The sequence below is a fragment of the Gossypium hirsutum genome, chromosome D04 (genome assembly GCF_007990345.1).
Source record: "Gossypium hirsutum isolate 1008001.06 chromosome D04, Gossypium_hirsutum_v2.1, whole genome shotgun sequence".
Lineage (NCBI taxonomy): Eukaryota > Viridiplantae > Streptophyta > Magnoliopsida > Malvales > Malvaceae > Gossypium > Gossypium hirsutum.
The window spans coordinates 3,244,714-3,255,463 of NC_053440.1; the positions used below are offsets into that span (position 1 = coordinate 3,244,714).

Below are 10,750 nucleotides of genomic sequence, written 5' to 3' on the forward strand. Positions count from 1 at the left end.
ATTTACTATGTGAAAGTTGTATATTGAGTTACTGTAATTATAGGATAGTTGAAATTAGTTATTTGCATAATGAATCTTGTTTATGGAATTGGCTTTATTAAATGACCTTTGATTAATAGGGGGAATAAATAATAATAATATATATATGTATATATATAGGATTCGGTGTTGGTATGTTTGGTATGAAAATGTTGAATATTGTTGAATTTGACATTAGTTAAAAATAAAATTATATTCGGCTAAAGTTTGAAAAATGACCATATGAATTGTAACTTTATTTGTTTGATGAACAAATATTTATATACAGTTTGATTAACAGTTTTGTGTAATTGAATAATAATATGCGAATATACTATGAAATTATATAAATGCTTATGGAATGTTCGGCCCAATGGTTATAAATGTTTGTATTTATAAGGTTGGTATAGGTACATATATTAAAATATAATGATTACATGTAAAATAAGTAAATTTTAAATGTGAGTTTTATATACATAATTGGTCTTTGTTGTTTATAATAGATTTATTAGTCGAATAAGCGAAATGTGATATGCCCGATAGTGGTGTTTGAAATATCTTGGATAAATTTTAATTATTAATTATATGTTTACAAATATGTTCGATACATGATATGAAATGACTTGTAATAAATTGATATTATATTTTTTATTTAAGATTAGGTTGTTTTAGTAGGTTGAACATGCAGATATCTACGATTATTCGAATTTAATTTTTGGTTCGTTAATACCTCGTAACCCAAATCCGGCGACGGTTACGGGTTAGGGATGTTACAGAAACCATCAAATAAACATATAAAACAACTAGTTTAATGATGATTATAAATCGATGCAAGCTCACATATTATGATGAACATTAAGCCTTGATTAATAAAGGTGGTTGATAATATTATGAATTGTGATTTACAAATCTATCAATTTATAAAATTAAAATTAATTTATCATCATTTAGACATAATCATCAAGCAATTGTCAAATAACATATATTAAGAAGAAAAAACATATTTTTATGAACAAAAATTTAGTTAACATATAGGCCTGTGATATGATAAGTAAATTTACCTCAATTTATTATCTTTTGTGAAAGTTTCAATAGCATGCAACGGCAAGCAGTCTATAAAATTTGGCACATTATTTTTGACTCCTTAATATATAAAAATAGACCAAATTAAACAAAACCATCATAGTTAATCAAGATTTAAAAAAATAATAATAAATAAAAACTTCCTGCAAATTGTCGTATTATGTGTTTAAATGTAAAATCATGGAGGTTAAGTCTAATCTTCAATACATAAGATCTTTTTTTCTTCTGAGCATGTTTGTGTTGACAAGTATAATAAAATTAAAAGAAGAATACAAAGATTAAGAGAGAAAGAAAGATTCAACTTTCACTTGGATACAATAAGCTTGTACATGTCATCTATTTATAGGGCTTCAAGTACCATAAGTTACAAAGAATTAAGGACCAACATTAAGGTACCCTATAAATGATTTAGGGTTACAAGATAATAAAAAGGTTACAAAATAGGTTAGATTTAAGGAGTTATGAACATCTATTTATGGATTTACAACAATACATACATTAAAATCATAATTAAATTAATTATTAAATTGGACTTGGGTTTTATTTTTTTATATTTGGGTAGGGCTTTTAGTTTATTTTTATTTTTTTGAGTTAGGTACTTGGGCTACATTTATATTGAGTTGGATTATTCCACAAAACTATTCTTTTGAATGTTTAAAAAAAAGTAACTAATTCAGTTATTTCAGTTTTGGTTATCAAAATCGAAATCGAACTAAATTAATCATTTAAATCAATATAATTAATCGATTTTTTTATTTATTTGATGTTATTAATTCGGTTTAATCGATTTAATCAATATTTTACACACCTTTAATATTTTAGCGAAGTGTGTATAACAGTAAGAACCAGAAACAATTAAATCAAAACATTTGCAAATTAGAAAAGAATCCATCTTGAATTAACTTCTAAATCAGCCCAATAAATATTTAGAGAATGTAATTGCTGTTTAATGGTAGCCAAAATGTGGAATATTGTTTGGAATGATTGGTGAGGACACCAGCTGTAGATTAGAATCTTCTTGAGATATATAAAATTAATTTTATATTAATAAATAATTTTTTAAATTTTTTAAAATAATCATAAACATAACATTTTAAGTTATTTAGATACGGATATTATGTTAATGTTTAAGTCATAAAATTTTGACTTAAATTACAATAGTAACTAAAGCTCAGTCGATTGAGTCTTAATTTGATTAGTATGAATATTGTTATTAATATAGGAGGTCGTGAATTTAAGTGCGCTGAAAATTATCATCTTATTTATAAGTTGAAAAAGGATATGAGAAAGTCGAATGTTTAGAAAAGTTATTTTCTTGAATATATTTCTCTCTATATATAATTTTATAATACCACACATTGTATTTAATATGGTCATCACACATATTAGGTTTTGTTTTTTTTTTTTTATCAATACTGAATAATGCTATTGTCTTCTTATGAGCCGTCGAAGATTCCTTTAAAGAAACGTCCTATGTATTATATATATATAGATTTTCATATTTTAAGAGTTGGAAGTTGACAAAAGTGAGGATAATTTGATGAACTTGTTTCAACTTTCTTCAAACTCTGGAATACCCTTTTCTGTCACTACAACACTCTCTTTGTAAACCATCTTCACCTACATAAACCATGCCCACATCCACACCCACTCACATTCCATCATCATTCACCCCAAACCTAAGCTACCCTCCCTTCTGTCTTTCATATGCTTGTTGTTTTGATAGTGTTGCAGTAAAAAGAGGCTAGCATTGGGAATGGCATCCGCACTGGCTGGAGATGACCTTGCGAGGTCGATGAGCAACCGGTCAATGAGCAAGAGGTCAATGAGCCGGAGGATGAGTTTGGCCCCTTCGGGAAGCCAACGAGGCTGGGCTTCAGCTAGTATAAGGGAGGCATGGAATAGCCAAACCGATGTGTTCCAAAAAAGTGGCAGGGAAGAAGATGAGGAAGAGCTGAAATGGGCGGCCATTGAAAGGCTGCCTACATATGATCGTCTCAGGAAAGGGATGCTGAAGCATGTTTTGGAAGAAGGGAAAGTTGGATATGAACAAGTTGATATCGATAACCTTGACGTGCAAGACAAGAAGAATCTCATGGAAAGTGTGCTAAGGGTTGTTGAAGAGGATAATGAGAGGTTTCTTCTTAGGCTTAGGGAGAGAACCGACAGGTGCCTACTTTCTCTACATACATGCATACCATCCTTCTTTTCTTTTCTTGTTTTCAGTAACTTTAATTATATATGTAACCTTAATCTTTTTTATTGAAAAGGGTGGGAATTGATGTTCCAAAGATTGAAGTTCGGTTCGAGCATTTATCCATTGAAGGAGATGCTTATCTTGGAACTAGAGCCCTTCCAACTTTGCTGAATTCAACCTTGAACACAATTGAGGTGATTTCTCTTGGATAATCTTTTTTTTTTCTTTTTGGAAGAAATGTTATATGTATACATATATATTAAGTACTCAGTTTTGGTTTGCATTTTGATAAAATAGGGAGTTCTTGGATTAATCAAGCTTTTCCCTTCCAAGAAAAGAGTGGTCAATATACTCCGAGATGTCAGTGGAATAGTGAAACCATCAAGGTATTACTTTCATTTCCGAGGACTATCAATTAATAGTTAATGACTCTCTAAGAATGAAGTTTCTATTAACTTCAATTTTCCTGGACATTTTTTTTAACTCATTTTCTTCATCTTATACAAATAGGATGACACTGCTTTTAGGACCTCCAGGGTCTGGAAAAACTACATTGCTGCAGGCACTTGCTGGGAAGACCGACACCGATTTAAGGGTCTGTATAATCAAATTATGTAGTTTATTATTATTATTATTATTATTATTATTATTATTGTTTATTCAATTAATAACATGACTTGAAACGTTTGGTTAAGTTTACTGATGAACAATGTTCAATCCTTGAATAGGTATCAGGAAAAATTACTTATTGTGGTCATGAATTTCATGAATTCATCCCTCAAAGGACAAGTGCTTATATAAGTCAACATGACCTTCACCATGGTGAGATGACAGTTAGGGAGACACTCGATTTCTCAGGACGGTGCTTGGGGGTTGGAACTCGATATGAACTCTTGGCAGAGTTGTCAAGGAGGGAGAAACAAGCAGGCATCAAACCAGATCCTGAAATTGATGCATTCATGAAAGCTACTGCAATGGCTGGCCAAAAGACTAGTCTTGGAACTGATTATGTGCTCAAGGTTTGTTCATTGTTGCCTCCATCTCTTTCTGGTTTTATTCTTCAGATTTCCTGTTCAGCAATAGTCTCATTTCTCAAGCTTGGCTTTTTTACTGTGATGTGGTTATAGATTCTTGGAATGGATATCTGTTCTGATATCATGGTGGGTGATGATATGAGAAGGGGCATATCTGGTGGACAGAAGAAACGTGTAACTACAGGTAAACTAGTTATAGAAAAGAAGTGAACAGAGTTGGAACCGGGGCTTAACCCTAGTTGGTTCATGTAGCCATCCTTAAAGGGAGGCATTCACTATGTCTGAGATTCAAGTCTCAGCATTTGCAACCTCCTCCAGTAAATCAATTTTAAGTACGCCATGACATCAACCATCTTTTGATTTAGTGTTTCCTCGTCATTTGAAGCGTTTAATCGATTGGAAAGTCCTTGTTACCATTTAACTTTTTAAGAACAACCTAAAAAGAGCTAGTTATGCAATATGCAGGTGAAATGTTGGTTGGACCTGCAAAAGCTCTTTTCATGGATGAGATTTCAACCGGTCTTGATAGTTCTACAACTTTTCAGATTGTAAAGTTTATGAAGCAGATGGTTCATATCATGGATGTAACTATGATTATTTCTCTTCTGCAACCTGCACCAGAAACTTATGACCTTTTCGATGACATTATCTTGCTTTCTGAGGGTAAGATAGTGTACCAAGGACCGAGAGAGAATGTTCTTGAATTCTTTGAAAGTGTGGGATTCAAATGTCCAGAAAGGAAAGGAGTGGCAGATTTCTTACAAGAAGTGACTTCCAAAAAGGACCAACAGCAGTATTGGTGCAGAAAGGACGAACCTTATCGACATATATCTGTACCAGAGTTCGTGGAGCATTTCAACTCTTTCCACATTGGTCAAAAGATTGATGATGAACTTAGAGTTCCATATGATAATTCTAAAACTCATCCAGCAGCTTTGGTGAAAGAAAGATATGGAATCTCAAACTGGGAACTTTTCAAGGCTTGTTTTGCAAGAGAGTGGCTATTGATGAAGCGTAACTCTTTCGTATACATATTCAAGACCACCCAAATTACCATTATGTCTGTCATTGCTTTCACAGTGTTTTTCAGGACAAAAATGAAAGCTGGTCAAATTGACAATGGTGTGAAATTTTATGGTGCACTGTTCTTCAGTCTCATTAATGTAATGTTTAATGGGATGGCTGAGCTTGCACTAACCATATTTAGGCTTCCAGTATTCTTCAAACAAAGGGATTTCATGTTTTATCCAGCATGGGCATTTGCCTTGCCAATTTGGGTCCTTAGAATTCCCCTTTCTTTACTAGAGTCAGGGATATGGATCATCCTAACATATTACACTATTGGTTTTGCTCCAGGTGCCAGTAGGTATGAGAATGAACATATACTTCTACACTTGATTGCATTTAGCCATTTTTTCCTCCACTGAATTTCCTTAATCTATAACTGTATGCAATAACATGTCCTTAATGTATAATGTTTTAGGTTTTTCCGTCAATTCCTAGCGTTCTTTGGCATTCACCAGATGGCACTGTCTCTTTTCCGCTTCATCGCTGCAGTTGGAAGAACACAAGTTGTAGCAAACACACTTGGTACCTTTTCCCTGCTGGTGGTTTTTGTCCTTGGTGGATTTGTTGTCGCTAAAGGTAACTAACTGATTTTTGTCTATACATTGATTAAATTTTTCTTTTCTAGTTGAAATGTACCATCTTTGAACATATCTGGTCCAATACAATTGTTTATGGTTCCATGAATGGTAATGACATAAATGGATGCTTAGGTTCCTCATCATTATTGTAATTTATCACTCTCAGGCAACTAATCTCTTTCTGCAGATGACATCAAGTCATGGATGATTTGGGGCTATTACATCTCTCCGATGTCATATGGACAAAATGCCATTGTCATCAATGAATTTCTTGACAAAAGATGGAGTATTGTAAGATCTCTTAAGAATAGGCAGATAACTCTTAATTATCATACAAAATGTTCCTCAGATTATCTTGATATTTTCCTTGCTTTTGATATTGCAGCCTATGCCATTTAATCAATCCATCTCAGTAGGGAAGGTTCTTCTCCAATCCAGAGGCATGTATACAGAAGAGTTCTGGTATTGGATTTGTGTTGCGGCACTCCTTGGATTTTCTCTGCTTTTTAATCTCTTGTTTATTGTGGCATTAACATATTTGAATCGTAAGCTACTAAACTCATGCTAATGTCCATTCTGCTTAGCAAAGAACAATCTGATTTTGAAAGAAAATTGAAAATGAAATGCAGCTCTGGGAGATTCCAAATCTGTTATTTTGGATGAGGGTGATGAGAATAAGAACAAGAAGCAATCATCTTCCGACGGGCAGCATAATTTGAAATCCATAGAAATGAGTTCACCATCAGCTGCTTCAATCTTTGAAGGTTTGACATGTTTTAACTTGATACTTGAGCCAATTGAGTATGAAAAATACAATTGTTGGATCATCCTAGCATGTCAATAGTACTCGAGCTTACAAGTTAAAATCGTACATGTCTTTTTCTTGTGGTGAAATGCTTTCAGGATTGGATATGGCAATGAAGAATACTCTTGACAACTCAATTCTTAGCGCTTCAGACCAAGCATCTACAAAGAAAGGAATGGTGTTACCTTTCCAACCCTTGTCACTTGCATTTGATCATGTCAGTTACTTCGTTGACATGCCTGCTGTGAGTCACTTCTCCTTATTTCTACTTACTCTCAGCAATTTCACCTTAAAATGAAAAGAATATATATATATATTTCATTCAAGAGAAGAAAATAGTTTTTTTTCATTGATATCTTCAGGAAATGAAAGGCCAAGGAATTGAAGAGACTCGTCTTCAATTACTGCGAGATGTAAGTGGTGCTTTTAGACCTGGTGTCTTAACAGCATTAGTTGGGGTTAGTGGAGCAGGAAAGACCACCTTGATGGATGTCCTAGCAGGAAGAAAAACCGGTGGGTATATTGAAGGAAGTATCAGCATTTCTGGTTATCCGAAGAACCAAGAAACTTTTGCTCGGGTTAGCGGTTATTGTGAACAAAATGATATCCATTCCCCACATGTTACTGTCTGTGAATCGCTTGTGTACTCTGCTTGGCTTCGTCTTCCAAAGGAGGTTAACGCAGAAACACGAAAGGCATGTTTTCTTTCTATACTCATCATGAAATGTGTACAATCATTTAATCTTTTCTGTTCCTATATGTCAACTGAAAGGATATTCTATGTGTAGATGAAGCTTAAAGTTGAAATTTACCAAGTTCATCTTTCTATTTGATAATTGGGCAGCAGATGTTTGTTGAAGAAGTAATGGATCTGGTAGAGCTTAATCCTCTCAAGAATTCTCTAGTTGGCCTTCCCGGAGTTGATGGCCTGTCAACTGAACAACGAAAAAGGCTCACAATAGCTGTAGAGTTGGTTGCGAATCCATCGATCATCTTCATGGATGAACCAACATCAGGCCTTGATGCTAGAGCAGCAGCCATCGTAATGCGAACTGTGAGAAATACAGTGGATACAGGGAGAACTGTGGTTTGCACAATTCACCAACCAAGCATAGACATATTTGAAGCTTTCGACGAGGTATTTGTTGGAAATTTTCCTTCATTTGTTTTTATAATTCCAATGCACTTGCTTAAGAGACTTCCGTTTTTTGTTTGCAGCTATTCTTGATGAAGAGAGGAGGGCAAGTCATTTATGCCGGACCACTTGGTTGCCATTCTCACAAACTTGTAGAATACTTTGAAGTGAGAATCTTTTCTCTCTCACACCTCATATACAATGAAAATGGTGTTTGAACTCTTCGATCCCTTTGTCACAACTTATGTTTAATAAATTTGTGCAGGCTGTGCCAGGAGTTCCTAAGATCCAAGAAGGCTACAATCCTGCAACATGGATGTTGGAAATCAGTTCCACTGCTGTTGAGGCTCAGCTTGACGTTGATTTTGCTGAAATTTATGCCAATTCTGAACTTTATAGGTAACTAAATTGAAACGACTATCCTTTTCTGCCTGTATCTTCCCCCACATTTTCCTCTCAACTGAGGTTTGTCATTTACTAGGAAAAATGAGGAACTTATCAAAGATCTAAGCACCCCAGTGCCTGGAACTAAGGACCTTCACTTCCCAACTACATACTCTCAAGACTTCTTTACTCAATGCAAAGCCTGCTTTTGGAAGCAGTACCACTCATATTGGAGGAACCCCCAATACAACGGCATCCGATTCTTCATGACCTTTTTTGTTGGTATCATATTTGGAGTAATTTTCTGGGACAAAGGAAATAAGATGTAAGTCCAAAAGTTTATTATTATGGTAATTAACAAACTACAGTTTAACACTAGAAAAATACTAACAGATAATGAGGATATTCTCTCCTTACACAGTATTTTGAAAATGACCTTTGACTAAACTTTGCCATCAAAGAACTCATCTCTGACTATTGTTATGTATGCCTTATTGGATTTCTTTTTATGATAATTTTGCAAACTGTTAATTGAACAGACACAAGCAGCAAGATCTGATGAATCTGCTGGGAGCTATGTACTCTGCGGTCCTTTTCCTCGGAGCCACCAACACTTCGGCAGTGCAATCCGTTGTAGCAATCGAAAGAACAGTCTTCTATCGTGAAAGGGCAGCAGGAATGTATTCACCATTGCCTTATGCATTTGCTCAGGTAAAAAAAGAAGCTGAAATCTTTATTTAGATTCCTCAAATACACAATAAGTAGCTGATACAAACTACATACTGTGTTATATGTTGCAGGTGGCAATTGAGGCAATATATGTTTCAATCCAAACATTGGTATACAGTATACTACTTTACACAATGATAGGATTCCAAATGGAAGTTGGAAGGTTTTTCATGTTTTACTACTTCATATTGATGTGCTTCATGTATTTCACACTCTATGGGATGATGCTTGTAGCTCTTACTCCTAACCATCAATTTGCTGCCATTATCATGTCCTTTTTCCTAAGCTTTTGGAACCTCTTCTCTGGTTTCCTCATCCCTAGGACGGTACGTGTTCAAACATGGAAACAATCATTTAAGCGCTATATAAACAAAATATATCTCAACCCCATGATTGAAAATGCATGCAGGAAATTCCAATATGGTGGAGGTGGTACTACTGGGCATCTCCAGTTGCATGGACAATCTATGGGCTAGTCACATCCCAAGTTGGTGACAAATCAGACATGGTTGAAACAACTGGAGAAATTCCAATAGCAGTGAAAGATTTCCTTGAGAAAAGCCTAGGGTTTGACTATAGCTTCCTTCCAGCAGTTGTTGCAGCCCATATTGGTTGGGTTCTTCTCTTCTTGATTGTGTTTGCCTATGGTATCAAGTTCCTTAACTTCCAAAGGAGATGAGAAGATGCCACTACTTTTTATTTTCTTTACATGATGGTATGTCAATAAATGTGCCAAGAGGGAATTTAATGTCTCTTGTTTTTGCATTTTTTATACAAATTGTGTGTATCTTTTAACGGTTGGGGTACTCATAATTTGCAATCAAGTCCATTCATCTATTATTATTAACATCTATATATGTTGTTGATTTCTTCAATACTAGTTTTCAATGTCATGTGATTTTAAATATTATATTTTTAATTATAGTAATTAGTAGTATTTCTTATTTGAATTATTGAATATAATTAAAATACACCGTACTAATTTATCAATTCAAATATTATAATAAAAAAATTTTCAAATCATAATTAAAACATTTTTAACATATTCAACATACAATATAGTTTTACTTTATGCAACTAATACAAAGTAACATTATTTAAAACAATAGCGGATTAAAATAATTAATTCTAATATATTAATTAAGTAATAATTAAAATGCTTAAAATTCTATTCAAATAATAATTTTATTATACATCAAAAAAATCAGCCAACTTTTTTTATAAATTAAATTATTTTTAACTAATAATTGTAATTTAAATTATAATGATCACTTCTGTTTTACTTTTAACTTTTTATTATTATTTTATAACGTGAATTTAGTAATATGACAAAAAATAAAAGATATTCTCGTCAGCTGAAAAGTTTTTCCAAACTCGTGTTTTTTACATAGATATTCATTTGAAAGAAGCAAAATACACATATAAACATTGTAGTTAAGTTTTCAATATCTTCACAAGTTACAAAAAAAAAATTACAATAATTTTTTTATAAACACATTTTTTATATTAAGTTTTAAATATTCATTAAAAATTTAGAAGGATATTAGAATTAAATTGATTATTCAAATTTCTATCCTATAAAAAATTATTCAATTATAATTCCATCACTGTTATTTTTGTTATGAAGTGACCATCTATGCGATGGTGAACACAGGTTGCAAAAATGCGAACCCTCCAAAATTGCGAGCTCATCAAATGTGTGAGCTCCCCCAAAACTAC

The 10,750-nt window shown here is 33.3% G+C and overlaps 1 protein-coding gene across 1 annotated transcript; it reads left to right on the plus strand.

Annotated features, from left to right (window-relative positions):
* The first annotated feature begins 2,611 nt into the window (after window positions 1-2,611).
* On the plus strand, window positions 2,612-9,869 carry LOC121216238 (pleiotropic drug resistance protein 2). The gene is made up of 20 exons (XM_041091694.1): window positions 2,612-3,270; window positions 3,372-3,492; window positions 3,596-3,684; window positions 3,809-3,893; window positions 4,027-4,317; window positions 4,426-4,516; window positions 4,798-5,698; window positions 5,816-5,976; window positions 6,166-6,269; window positions 6,364-6,523; window positions 6,608-6,742; window positions 6,882-7,027; window positions 7,146-7,478; window positions 7,631-7,921; window positions 8,002-8,085; window positions 8,184-8,317; window positions 8,400-8,627; window positions 8,842-9,013; window positions 9,103-9,357; window positions 9,441-9,869. The coding sequence occupies exons 1-20, from the start codon at window positions 2,858-2,860 to the stop codon at window positions 9,708-9,710; spliced, it is 4,464 nt and encodes a 1,487-aa protein (XP_040947628.1). The 5' UTR covers window positions 2,612-2,857; the 3' UTR covers window positions 9,711-9,869.
* The last annotated feature ends 881 nt before the right edge of the window (window positions 9,870-10,750 follow it).

Coding starts and splice junctions, on each gene's coding strand:
- LOC121216238 (XM_041091694.1), top strand. CDS start 2,858: ATGGCATCCGCACTGGCTGGAGATGACCTTGCGAGGTCGATGAGCAAC. Junction 7,479..7,630: donor TTAACGCAGAAACACGAAAG/GCATGTTTTCTT, acceptor ATTGGGCAGCAG/ATGTTTGTTGAAGAAGTAAT. Junction 9,358..9,440: donor GTTTCCTCATCCCTAGGACG/GTACGTGTTCAA, acceptor AAATGCATGCAG/GAAATTCCAATATGGTGGAG.